The sequence below is a fragment of the Perognathus longimembris genome, chromosome 16 (genome assembly GCF_023159225.1).
Source record: "Perognathus longimembris pacificus isolate PPM17 chromosome 16, ASM2315922v1, whole genome shotgun sequence".
Classification (NCBI taxonomy): Eukaryota; Metazoa; Chordata; class Mammalia; order Rodentia; family Heteromyidae; genus Perognathus; species Perognathus longimembris.
In genome coordinates, this window is record NC_063176.1 from 51,489,863 (window position 1) to 51,503,446 (window position 13,584).

At 41.9% G+C, this 13,584-nt stretch overlaps 1 protein-coding gene across 11 annotated transcripts in view; it reads left to right on the forward strand.

Moving 5' to 3' along the window:
- The window catches only part of Ldb2 (LIM domain binding 2), a 303,383-nt gene that overhangs the window by 250,597 nt on the left and 39,202 nt on the right, over window positions 1-13,584 (forward strand). For all 11 annotated transcript variants that reach the window (XM_048364046.1, XM_048364040.1, XM_048364042.1 and 8 more), the window contains exons 4-5: window positions 1,357-1,479; window positions 3,448-3,531. In XM_048364046.1, the coding sequence (XP_048220003.1) occupies window positions 1,357-1,479; window positions 3,448-3,531 (207 nt within the window). The remainder of the gene's footprint in view (window positions 1-1,356; window positions 1,480-3,447; window positions 3,532-13,584) is intronic.

Genomic DNA, 13,584 nt, shown 5'->3' on the forward strand with positions numbered 1-13,584 from the left:
CCTACTAAGGGATGTTATTATTGGTCCCTATTTTGTTGATAAGAAACTGGAATTTGAGAGATTATTTGATTTCCCCAAAACTCTAGAATGGAGTAAAAAAAAAAAATAGAGTCAGGATTTAAATCTAATACATCCAATGCTTTTATGTACTGCTTCCCCAAAGTGAATATGAGCAGGTTAACAAGTTGTAACTGTTTAAACTAGGATCAATATGCTACCACCACCTTCTATATTTGAGTTAAGTAGTCTAGTGGTATATTATTGCCTAATATTTTCTTCCTCTTCAAAGTCATAAATAGCAAAAATAATGGTAATAAATAAAATAGGAACTATGTGCTAAGGAATATGAATATCAAAAGAAGATAAAAAGTACTACCATGTCACAGATTATAAGGGAAGAGAGACTCTGAAATATTTTATTAATAATACATTTTTCATGGAAAGCTGAAAGACCTGACCCTTTCTGTAAGCAGAACTTCCCATTGCTGATGTGATATAATTCAAGTCATATAACTCTCTAAATACCCTCCCATTTTCCATGATGTCAGTAACTTCACTAATGAAAATGTCCTACAGTTGGGTAACTTTGTAATAATGCACACTTAATCACAATGATCTTATAGCATATTGTTCCCCACTGTAGGCCATCCAAGGTTACAATGAGAGCTCAAGCTTCTGATGGAGGAAGACTAACCAAAATGAAGGAAAAGTAAAAAGCAAGAGAGTAACATTTTGGTCAGTTTATACTGAGTTCTAGTTGGTTTATACCCAGGATCTTTATCAGATGAGTTTTTTTTTTTTTGTTTGCTTGTTTTTGACAGACCCAGGGCTTGAACATAGGGCCTAGGCACCGTTCCTGAGCCTCTTTGTGCTCAAGGCTAGCACTCTACTATCCGAGCCACAGCACCTCTTCTGACTTTTCCTGAGTACTTTTCTGAGTAGTTTAGATAAGAATCTCACAAACTTTCCTGCCTGGGCTGGATTCCAACAGTAATTCTCAGATCTCAGCCTCCTGAGTAGCTAGGATTATAGGAGTAAGCCACCAATATCTGGCTTCAGGGGAGTTTTATTCCCATGTTTCCAGATAAAGAAGCAGAGGCTAATATAGTTTTAGTAATAAGTAGTTGACTTAGTGGCACTTCATGGCTAGTAAGCAACTGTCTTGTCCTTTGACCTCACCAGTTATAGAGCTGACATTTGTCCCTTTTTACCATGGACATTACCATGACATTTACCTTGGACATTAGTGTCCAAGGAGAAGAAGGAATGGGATAATCAGTAATTTATGTATAAAAAAAAACAACAGTGAACCTCAGGAACTACATAACTAAAGAGTGTGTTCTTTGTTGCTTCTAGGTGTGTACAGAAGGCAGGCTGATCTTGGAGTTCACCTTTGATGATCTCATGAGAATAAAAACATGGCACTTTACCATTAGACAATACAGAGAGTTAGTACCAAGAAGCATTCTAGCCATGCATGTAAGTAACTTAATTTCCCTTTTACTTTCTTTGTTTTTTGCTCTGTCTCCTCCATCTTACTCGGGGACAGAGGAGGGGAACCTGGCTCTCTCTCTACATAAATATGTTCCCTAGTCATCACATTTTAGGCAGCTAGTTCTAAATACTGAGTTTATTCTCAATTATTTTTATTGATAGGCTCTTTCCAACTCTTCTATCCTCAAGTTTGATGCATCATGACACTATTTTTTAATATTTTTATATTAAAAATTCTGAATTGGGTTACCTCAATAAATGTTTGTACTTCTAAGTTCCATGTGCTTCCTGGGTGGATAAACTTTTTGTGTGTGACTGGGAAATGGAATCAAACAAAAAGGCAAAACAATGTCCATGTGATTAAACCATGTGTTAAATGATACATGGGTCTCTTGTATAGTCATGTCCAGACAGACAGAAGTTGGTCCTTCCTAACCCCAGCTCTGTACTTCTGTGGACTATCTGGGGTTTTCTTGACTTCACTTGACCATAAATTGCAGCATATTTATTGAGAACCAAACAAGTTTAGGAGCTAGAGCATCTACTGAGACCCCACAATATGGTACTCTTATTTAGTGTGTGTGGCCTTGGGCAAATGACATGACATCTCTGTGCACCCAGTGCCTCATCTATAAAGTGGGTACAATGATAAAGCATGCCTCAGAAAACTAGCTTGAGAATGAAGAGCAAACAACTGTCAAGCACATAGGATAATGCTTGGTACACACTAGGTCTTCTGCTGTTCCTGTATCACTGCTCCTGTGGCAAGAACAGCAGGAGGAGCAACACCCTTCCCTCACTGATTAGCATACTCCCACTGGTAATTTCAACTCCTTGCTATTGGCCATGACTTCACAATGTTTCTAGGTAGAACCTAGGCTCCAATGAGAAAACCAGCCTTCATTTAAGAGATTGACTTGAAATCAATACCCGCAAGCTATTTTCTCCTAGACTGTGTGTGTGTGTGTATGAGTGTGTGTGTGTGTGTGCACACGCATAAACCCAATCAATAGTTTCACTGTGGGGAAAAAATATAGATACCGAAAACAATGAAGTTCTATTAGTGTAACTTAGAGGGTCTCATGAGAATAGACATGACGACAAAAGGTATATCTCCCTCTGTGTAGTGCCATCTTGCTTTTGCCGACTAAGAACAAGAGCACATCAACCAAGTGATTCATTTAAAGTGAAATGCAGAAACAATTTTCTCCTGCCAAAGATAGCATTTTAAGTGACCCTTGATACTTTACATCCATGTTAACATGTGGCCATTTTGGAAAATGTCCTACTTAACCCTGGATTTCTGCAAGATGAAAAATGTTGAAGACATTGATGTCTAACCTTGGTTTAATAACAAGAATTAGAACGTTCAGTTTCTCTCTCCCCCCCGTCTCGATATATAGGTATATATGTATATATATATATATATATGTGTGTGTGTGTGTGTGTGTGTGTGTGTAATGCATGCATTTTTTAATGCATGCATATTTTATAGCAGTTGCAAAATTTTCAGGATACAACCCTCAACTCAAGCTATAAATTAACATTACTCTTACAGTGAGAAACAGAGACATGGCTTTGCCAAATTCAAAGTGCCTCCATTTTTGGTAAGGGTCATGACCTAGGAGGTCTCCCAGCAAAGGTCGGGGTCTTTGGGGCAGAATACAAAGGGACAGGGTGTCTCACAGAGAAAGTAGTATCATTTCTCTCTAGAACTGAATGCATATCTTAGGCACTTTAATTTTTGCTAGTCTTGCACAATTGATCCAAAAATGTTCTTGAGTGCTATATGCAAGTGCCTTCAAAATGCAAATGAAACCATCTCCAGCAATCTGTACCTCCAAGAAAAATCAACAGTGTGAAGATTACATTTCTTAGCATAGAGAGCAGAGTCTGAGAGTTTCTTGAGCTCATCATCTCATTGGAATAAAATGTGATCTTTTCCCTATTCAGGCACAAGATCCTCAGGTCCTGGATCAGCTATCCAAAAACATCACCAGGATGGGGCTCACAAACTTCACCCTCAACTACCTCAGGGTAAGGCCAGTGGAATGTTTCTGCTTGCGGATTAAGTTTGAAAAACTCTTCAGACTTCTTTGTGCTTTGAATCAGATGTTTAAGTGAGGTATTATATTACTTGAGATGTATGTTATGGGCCACTGTGTGTGTGTGTGTGTGTGTGTGTGTGTGTGTGTGTATGTGTGTGTGTGTGTGTTCAGCAGAGAATGGGATTTAATTAACAAAGCATCAAAGCTGAAATTTGTCAGGGCTCAGCTTCCTCTACTCATTTGTATGACTTTTGGAATTAATCATTCAAAGGCTAGCAATGTCCCTGTTTGATAAAACGCTCTGGTGCTACTTGCCTTCTGGTTGTCTCGGATTTCTCATGATTGTCGAGTTCACTGCCTGTGTCTTCTCCCTAGCAAACCCATCTTCCTTACAACCTCCCTCCGGAAGAAATTCAGTGGAGTGCTGGAATGCAGGCATTTCTTCTTAGGGATTTTTTGGGTTATATTGACTATGTTTTCCTAGTCTGGACCAAAAAAAAAAAAGATTATTTTTAAAAGTGTTTTTGGCAAAATTCCTTGCTCATACAATGCACAGAGCTTCTGTCTTTCCCTAGGGCTTCACAGATAGGTGAGTTTTTAGGCTGGAATTTGCACTGGTCACCTTGCAGATAGAGCCTGGGCTTTCATTTACAAGATGAGCCTGGTGTCCTAGGATCCATGAGCCGGAAGGAGCCATGCTCCTTCCACAGGCCTTTGCCTCTGGGAGGCTGAGCTCTCTCATTGTATAGCAGTTCACCTCTCCACGGTCTCCCACTCCGTCACCAAGTTTATGCTCTTGCTTCTTAAGTGTACTCTGGGTTTGTAAATTTTGTTTCATGGTCACCGTCCTGTATGTACAACTGCTTTTGTTGAAATGCTGAAATATTCCTGGCCTGGCTTACTCATCAGTGAATTAATAGTTACTTGGAAAGATTTTTCCAATTCACTTACATATTTATAGGCCCTAAAGATACAGAGATGAAAACCATGCCCTCCTGTGAGGGAAGACCAATATAGAAAGTGTAGAGGCAGTGGTAAATGCCATGACAGAAGTTTCCAGAAGCAATGGCGAAAGCAGCAAACAAAAGTACTGCAGAACAGTTATCAGAAAAAGCTTCATGGAGAAGGTGACATCTGATTGCAGTGGGAAAGACCGAATGAAGTAGACAAGATGGAAGAGGCAGGAAAGATAGTTCCGGAAGAGGGGAAATAGCGTGCCCCGTGGGATGGAATTGTGATGACTCTGAAGCTACTGAGACCTAAGGCCTAGAGGGATGAAAGGGAGTCAGCTGAGAGCCAGGTCAGCCTGGTCCGGGATGTTCGTGGGTGAGGAGGAACCTCTGACAGTATCCTTGTTCTGGATAGAAGGAGAACATTCTTTATGTCTGCTGGATAGATGTCCTTGAGCCAAATCTAGAACCCAGCAATTCATCCCATCGTCCATCCCATTTTCACAGCCTGGAACCCCTGAACAACCTCCCTGTTCCCCTTGGGGTGAGTGGCAGCCAGAGCACCTGGGGCTGTGTCCTCCCAAAGCTCAGCACTCTGCATTCACAGCAGACCCCTGCTGTAGAGTGGCTGGCAGGCTGGGGCAGGGAGCAGGGGCTGTGAAGCTCTCATGTGTATGGAATCAGCATGGTTGCTCTATACTGTGGTCTATCCATTTGCCAGGGGCCAGAAGAGATAGGAGCCAGAGGCCTACCATACCCAGGAAGTGACCTGGGTCTCAGAAAGGGATCAAGAGAGATGCCACACTTCTAGCGACAGCACCCCAGGTGGCCACAGGCAAGTCGTGACCAACAAGAATCTCAAGTTCGTTGACCCAAACTAGAGCGCACAGGCTTCCATACTGAGACATGGCCAGATTCATAGTCAGGAATATGATAGACAAAAGTTTACTTCTTTAGTCTAAAATTGAGATTTAAGATTTCCCTAGTAGTCTGTTTATAAGACAGCCTGAGCAGCCATTAAATACTTCAGTGATAAAATTGTCTGAGAGTCTGTGGCTCCCTGTGCATCTGAGGAACTAGGCCCTTAAAAGCCTCAAGCCTCAGTCACCCACGTAGTCTTATTTGGACAGCTAATGAGAAGATTAAATGACCACTCCCAATATCAGTGGTCAGACCCAGATGTGAACAAGTCTATGGTCTTTCTAGAAGTAGAAAAACAATGAAACTTGAGACGTCCTGCCTTGCTGCAGACACCTGCGATTTCTACAGACAGTGCATTGCAGGTAATAAAAGTAAGCAGGGTGGAAAGTAAGCAATTATCGTCATCCAACTTCTTCAAAACAAGTTCATTTATTCTCAGGAAACTCAGAGCCATTCTCACAATCAGGAAATGCACAAAGCTCACTGGTCTAGCTCTTGTCCTTGAAGGAAGGAATGGGAGAGGAATAGTGGCTGAGCTTTAAAGGTGTGGATACAGAGGATGGAGCTGGACTCAGCTACTCACACATTTTGTGGGGCTGTGGTGACCTGGTGTTTATGATGTGCTTTTTGCTTTTGCCATTTGAGTTGTCAAACCACCTGCCATTCCCTTCCATCACTTATCAACATGGCAAGGTTGCAGGTGTGCCGGGCTCAGGGGTGTGGAGATGGCCAACTCATTGGCCCTGTGGGGATGTGCCTGGAGTTCTCAAGCCAACAGAAATGGCTGTCCAGGTGCGGTCTCACTTCCTCTGAAGGCTGGCCAGTCACCTCTGGGGGTCTGATTTATACTAATTAAGCCCCTGTAATAAGTAACCAGGAAGTTCTCAAGGCTGAGGCTAGAAACAACTGAAGAATGAAGACGTCATCACGTCATGAGTGATCCATTTCACACACTGCTCTCTATCTCCTGGTAGAATTGTCTCCTGAAGGGGCCGTGGCACCACTCGGGGATGATGCCCGCCATGGGGAGAGCGGGCCGGGAACTTGTGAGCGTGTCTCCTTATGTTTTCTGAAATGGAGCAGGTCCTGCTGTCCCCTGGCGTTTTGTGGTGGAATCCAGCCCAGAGACCACGTGATGGCAGAGTACAGTGTGACAGACATGGTGTCAGGTCCTTGCCCTTGAACAGAGATACAGCTTAGAACAGGAGAAATAAGAACAAATGAGAAATAAAAGCAAATGATCGGGGAGAACGCAATCCCAGGCGCAGTGCGAAACACAACAAGGGCTACCATGTTGGAGCAACTGCTGTAGACTAGGCACTACTAGTAGGAATTAACAAGGAGTCTCCTTTTCTCCTCTCTTCTTTTCTCCCCTTCTTTCTCTCTCTGTCTCTCTCTCCTTCCTAGTAAATGTCTCTTGAATAGATGATTGGTAGATGGCTTTGTAAATGGAAGACTTGATTTTGAGTGGCATCAAAATACTAGATGATTTGTTTTCAAAGTCATTACTAGAACTTCACCATGAAATCTAAAGGCAAAGGGCTACTACAATGAATAGGAATGGGGGATGAGGCCTCCAGAAAAAATTCCCCCTCGCATTCTCAGAATCTGCAATGTCCACTTTTTATTTTAGTATCATTTCTATTTGCTCTTAGTAAGTACTCAATTTTCACTATGAATGCCAGTATACTCTTCGCTTTATGCTGGGAATGCATCCTTTCAACTCTTGAAGACAAATTTATTAATGGGTAATGGTTTTTGTTGTTTCCTTTGGACTGATTTTCTTGAAACTGACTTACATTTGCTTTGGGGACTTGTTCAGCTTTATATGTAAGCCATCTTGAATATAATATTATCCTGAATCTCAATCACAAGATACCTTCTTTGTGTGTTCTCTAACTCTTTACCCGTCCAGATGCATAATTTCTGCTTAAATGCAATCAAGCTATACATATATGTGTGTGTATGTATGGTAAATATATATATATGATTTCTTAATGTTATTTGGTAAACACTACCATGTTCCTACATAGTCATCATCTTAACCATTGATAATAGCTGCAAATATTCCATTTAGTCATTGCTTTAATGTTGAGTGTTGAAGTCATCTTAAAGTTGCTGCCATTACTAATGCCTTTCTTCTAAACCTCTTGACCATGCCTTCTTCTCAACTGTGTTTCCTGAAAGTAAAGAAGTGGACCATAGAGGCCATGTGGAAAAACAATAAATAAATGTATTAGAGAAATGTCAGCGTAATTCCTAACTCTTTCTATATGACCTTGAGCAAGTTGGTTAAACTCCCATTTTCCCTACTGAAAATTGGGAAGAATAGTAAATTTCACAGGGTCAACATGAGAATTAGATAAATTGCATTTTGCAAAGCTCTGGCACAAAGAAGGAGCAGAATAAACTACAAGTTCCCTTTGTTACTGTCTCAGACAGGGTAACAAGCAAGTCAGCATTCAATTTCTGTTGATGTCGTTTATTTTTATATAATACTGATCATGTGCCTTTGCCTTGATATCTCAGTCCCCTTTATTTTTCTGGTCCAGGAGCGTGAGCTCAGGGAGAGTCTCATTTTCTGCAAGTGTGAATGATTATATCCATGTGCATCATAGCTACCTCATCACTGGTGAGGGTTAAAATGGTAATGCAGCCAGGCCCCAGTCACCCACTCCTGTAAACCTACCTACTCAGGAGGCTAGGATGTGAAGACTGCAGTTCGAAGTTAGTCCAGGAAACAAAGTTCATAAGACTCTTATCTCCAAGTAGCTTCCGAATCCCTTAAAAGCTAGAAATGGAGCTGCTGTAGCACAAGTGGTAGAGCACTAGCCTTAAGTGAAAGAAAGGGCTCAGTTACAGTGTCTACTCCCTGAGTACAAGCCCCAGAACTAAAGCATATGTACACACACACACACACACACACACACACACACACACACACGCACACACACACACGGTCAATGCTTGTGGTCAATACTTTAAAACTCCAAATACTACTCCAGGAAGGCATACATGTCTCAATGCACTTGTCATCTTCTTTATATCAGTCACGACCTTGAATTCTGTGGTGAGGTCCTAAAATCATCTGAAAGAACAGAAATAAAACAGAAAGGATTGATTTATAATGTAAAGTAGGAGAGAACGTGGGTCACGTGCCCTATCTTGATACCCTTACCCAACACCGTTATTATTGCCAGTGTGTGATCATTTTCCTGAGGTATTTTCAATGCTAACTGCAGGCTTTTTGTTGTTGCTCTTACTTAAAAAATAAGTCCAACTCCTCAAAGAAGCAGTGTCAACTGAGCATGAAAACATTCGGGGTATGCAGTCATGTTTTGGTTTTGTTGTGGTTTTTTTTTTTAATCCTTTACTTTTAATTTCCCAAGTGAATGAAGATTTTTGTTGTTGTTATTGTAATGCCTTAAAGAACATCGGTCCCTGCATGTCGCCTCCGTGATAGAAATGGGAGCACAGTCCAAGGGCTGGAAGAACTGGGCAATTAACTTTGGAAAATGACCCCCAACAGAAGGACACCAAGTGGCCTCCAGGAGATTGAATGTGGCCGCAGTCAGCATTTGGAACTGTGCCAAGGCTTTTCTTGTTTCTTATTTTTTGTGAGGCCTTGACTTGGAGCCAAATATTTTTTGTGTGTGATCTTATGACAGAGACAGGATTGCAGTCCAACCCAATCTTCCTCCCTCACACCAACACAAGCCTGAGGATGGGACAGGAGCCTCTGCTCCGAGACTCCGATGAAGCACCATTATTGGCCTCCAGGCTGGGCTAGGATGTGAGCGGACCACTCCCCCATCATGCATTCAAACTGATCAACCGCATAGCCCTGAAGAAGTTCTGGGGCGGGGAGGCAGAAGCCACACCAGCAAGTCCACACCTCGTGCAGTGCCCAGCCTATTATAGATCCTAAAAATAAGCTGGCAGCGAAGGTGTGCCGTGCAGAGTGTGGTCACGGTGACAGCAGGCTTACCAGCTTTTGTTACTGGGCTTCCAGAAGATGATAGCAAGATCTTGAAAGCTACCACTGCCATCTGACATTGTCAGGACACATACCTAAGTGCACCACCTGTGCACTCGCCCTATGGATTGAGACACGCAGATGCCCGAGCTTATCAAACTCACATGGTGAGTGCCGCTGGTCAGAGCTCAGAGGCTAGAAGAACTCACGGCATGCGCAATTTGGCAGCCCTGGCAGAGGGTGATGTCATGGGAATCTGATTCCGAGACCAGCTCTGCCTTCTCCAAGGCTCATCCAGAAAAGAGTAGTGATGATACCATTAGCTTTTGGGGAACTCTGATAGGTTCCTAACGAGCATCGAGATCGGTGTTCACATCTCCATTTTACAGTGCTCAAGGTCACACGTGCAGTCCAGACAGGAGCGCTTGCCAAGACTCGGGTAACAGAGTAGTTCACGTCTCCACTCTGGGCTTTTGGAGACACTGGACCAAGACAGGGCTTTAGAGAGCACGGTGGATCTAACCTGTCAACTGAAACTATCACTCTTAGTCTGACTTTCCTAGTCCTCCTCCTCCTCTTTCTCTTCCTCCTCCTCTCCTCCTCTCCTCCTCTCCTCCTTCTCTTCCCTTGTTCCACTTCCCATTCCTCCCTCTCTTCCTCTTCCTCTTCCTTCTCCTCCTTATCTCTCCTCCTCCTCCTCCTCCTTCTCCTCCTCTTTCTCCTCTCAGAAAAGTCCCATCTGAGAATGCTTTGGGCACTATGGGAATGCTCCAAATAGAGAATGATTAAAGCTTGGAACACCCAAAGGGCACTTTTAATTGCATTTGAAGATAGAAACCAGTACATATGACTACATGATAAGGGAATTCAAGCACTTAACTCTTAAAGAAATGAAATAATCATAATATACATATATTCCACTATCTAGAAAATTGATTTCTAAAGCCAGGCCAGATCTCTAGATAGATAGATCCATAGATACATAAACAGGTAAATAGATATAGACATACAAACAACCAAACATGAACAGTGTCTTAGCAGTCATCCTAACTGACAATAATTTCAGAGCCTTGAGTACTTCTAAATTTCTTGGCCTTAAAACTATAAATAAAAACTTGACACCGGTGGCTCATACCTATAATCCGAGCTACTCAGGAGGCTGAGAACTGAGAATCACAGTTTGAAACCAGCCTGGGCAGGTAAGTTCATGACAGTCTTATACACTAGCTACCAAAAATAAGGCTGTAAATAGAGGTGTGCCTCAAATGATAGAGTGCTAGTGTTGAACAAAAAAGCTAGAGACAGCACCTATGCCCAAAGTTCAAGCCCCAGGACCAGTGTACACACACACACACACACACACACACACACACACACACACACACACACACCCTACAAATGGGACCCGTATTAAATAATTTCCTAGTCTCAAGCACTAGAGAAAAAGAAAGAAATTGTTAAACAAGACTCTGAGAATCAAAGAAGGAAAAGTGCAAAATTTGCATTCCGTCCTAGGGGATAGCATCGTGCAAGATGAAGCCTAGAGCTGATGCTCCCCTGAAAATAATCCGCTGTTCTGGAATTTCTGGCTTTAAAAAGTGCATTAGGAGAATAGAGGGAGAAGGGGACAGAGAAAATGGGATTTGGATTTGTGGTAGGAGAGCAGGGAAGCTGGCTGCATTCTGAAGAGGAGCTGGAAGACTGCAGAGCCTCGCTGGGGGGAGGCTGGCTGTGCTTCTGTACACCTAGCTTGTGGTTGCTCTTTGTGTGGCCCTGGCACCATCTCAGAGTCCACACAAAAGTCAAATTCTTTCTATTTTTCACTACTGTAGCTGCATCACCTGCCTCTAGCTGAGTTCAGGAAACACTGTAGATAATAATAAACAAAGAAAGGAAAAAGGGAAAGAGAAGTGAGGTAAATATCTCTTGTCTTCATCACCATGATGAGCTTGGGAGTGGCTATAAATTTGTGCTATCATTGAAAGCAATACTAATACTACTACTACTAATAATAGTTAAAATGTTCAGAACACCTACCAAACAAGAGAGGACCATGAGATAGCATCATTGAGCTTTTCAAGTGCAAAGACATAAACCGTTTTGTTTAATCTTTAGTTTGTGTCCTGTCTTATCAACAGATATACAAGGCTCATCAAGAATCTGGGAGGAAAACAAAAAGGAATCTGGGAGGGCTGCGCTGGGTTCTCTGTTGACTTGGTGCCCTCAATTCTTTGTCATGCATCAGACATTGTCACCTTCAACACAGCCGGTTTGAAAGCACGGATGAGGCCTTTCATTCCCACTAAAATGACTGGACTATTTTACTTGGCCAAACTGTCCATAAATTCAATGAATCAAGAACACTGAAAACTGCCCAGAGCTTCATGATGCTTTGTATCCTGTTTATCTCAGATTTCTCCCAAACCCCAGGTTGCAAGGGGCTCCCTCAATATCCAGACTCTTTTCCTTATGCTGGAACTTGCGCATCTATTCTAAAATCATACCACAAGTCATAGGTTCTCTGAGGAGGACTTACAAACCGTTTACCTAAGCCATCTAGTGTAAGCATACTATGCTCCGAATTAAACCCAAGCCCTCAGAGTGGCCTGCAAATCCTCATGGGATCTACCTATGCATCTTTGCTTGTCACAGGCTGTAGTCCTAACTGGCCTGAGATTTGCTTTTCCAACACACCAAGTTCTTTGCCTTGGGAGAGCCTTTGTGGTTGCTCAATCAGGCCACAGAACTAGCTGTATCATCTTGGATAATTGCTTATCGTTACTGTGCCCTGATTTCCTCACCCACAAAATGGGGATAATAATTTTCTGTTATCTCAGTGAATGGCTGAGAGTGTTAAATGAAATAGTACCAACAAAGCGCTTGGAGTGGCGCTGTCCTGTAGTACGTGCACAATAAGTACTTGGGGCATTCTAATCATCACCCTGCAACCTGAGCAGTGGGAACAGTCCTTTTCACCCGTCTCAGGACGCGTTTCCCCTGTTCCTACTAATCTTTCCTGCTCACTTTGTCTAAGCATGTATTGTATGACTGAGTCTACTCTGGTCTCTAGATAGAAGATTCCACATTTAATTTATTTGCATTCGACTATATGAGAATCACGCCTATTACTTCCCAACTCCTTTTAAAAGTTTTCCTTAACTAATTGTATCATCGGACTGCACGCCTCCCCCAAGAAAGCCACCCCTCTTCCCTCTTCCCTTCCAGCTTATTTTCTGAAGCTTGTGAAACAAGGGAGCAATAGAGTGATCCTTTCTCCATCAGTAGTGACTCAGATCACCATAGAAACTGGCCCGTGGCTGACTTCAGTCATGGGAACTAATCAAAGAAGTTTTGCTTTCTTTCACTCCCAGCATCTCCTCTACATTATGCCTATGCATAATATAGAGAAATGTATAGCCACTTACCATACAGCCATTTATCACACACATTTACTTATTTATATACATAGTAAATATATTTACAATGTAAATACATGAAAACATATATATACATAGGTGTATATATATGCACACACACACACACACACACATATATATATATACCATACTTGCCAAGAAAAAAAACAATAACACTATTGCTAACAGAGTAGGGAACACCCAGCCTATAGGCTATATAAGGCAGAGGCAACTTCAGCCAGGACTTGAAATTCAGTAAACCTAGACTCTTTTTTTCAAAGAGAAACTCAATTAATACAGGCCCATGAATGACATTGTAAATATCCGGTGGCCTTGGCAGGAAAAGGTTGCTCAGACCATGCCTACTGACACATACACCCAGTGGTAATATGCTATGCTACGGTACTAAGTGGAGCATACGGAATATATGGCATTCTTCATTTTTAAAGAAAAACACATACACATGTGCTAGAGAGAGAAAGAGAGAGATCGCTGTACAGATATGCTATAATTTAATGTATACATACTTTTTGGCTGTCTATTTAGGTTATTTATAATCCCTTTTTACTATTACTAATCATTTGTATTTGTTTTAATTTTTATTTTGCACAAAAGCAATCAACAAACTAAATCTAGAAGGGAAATTTCTGGAAGAAAAGTTGTCAAGTAGAACAATATGCACATTGTATGGTTGATAGATGTTGTCTAGTTGTCCAACACAGAGAGTGTATCAAGTTTCTACTTCACCTACAGCATATGAAAATGCCCTTTTTTCCACA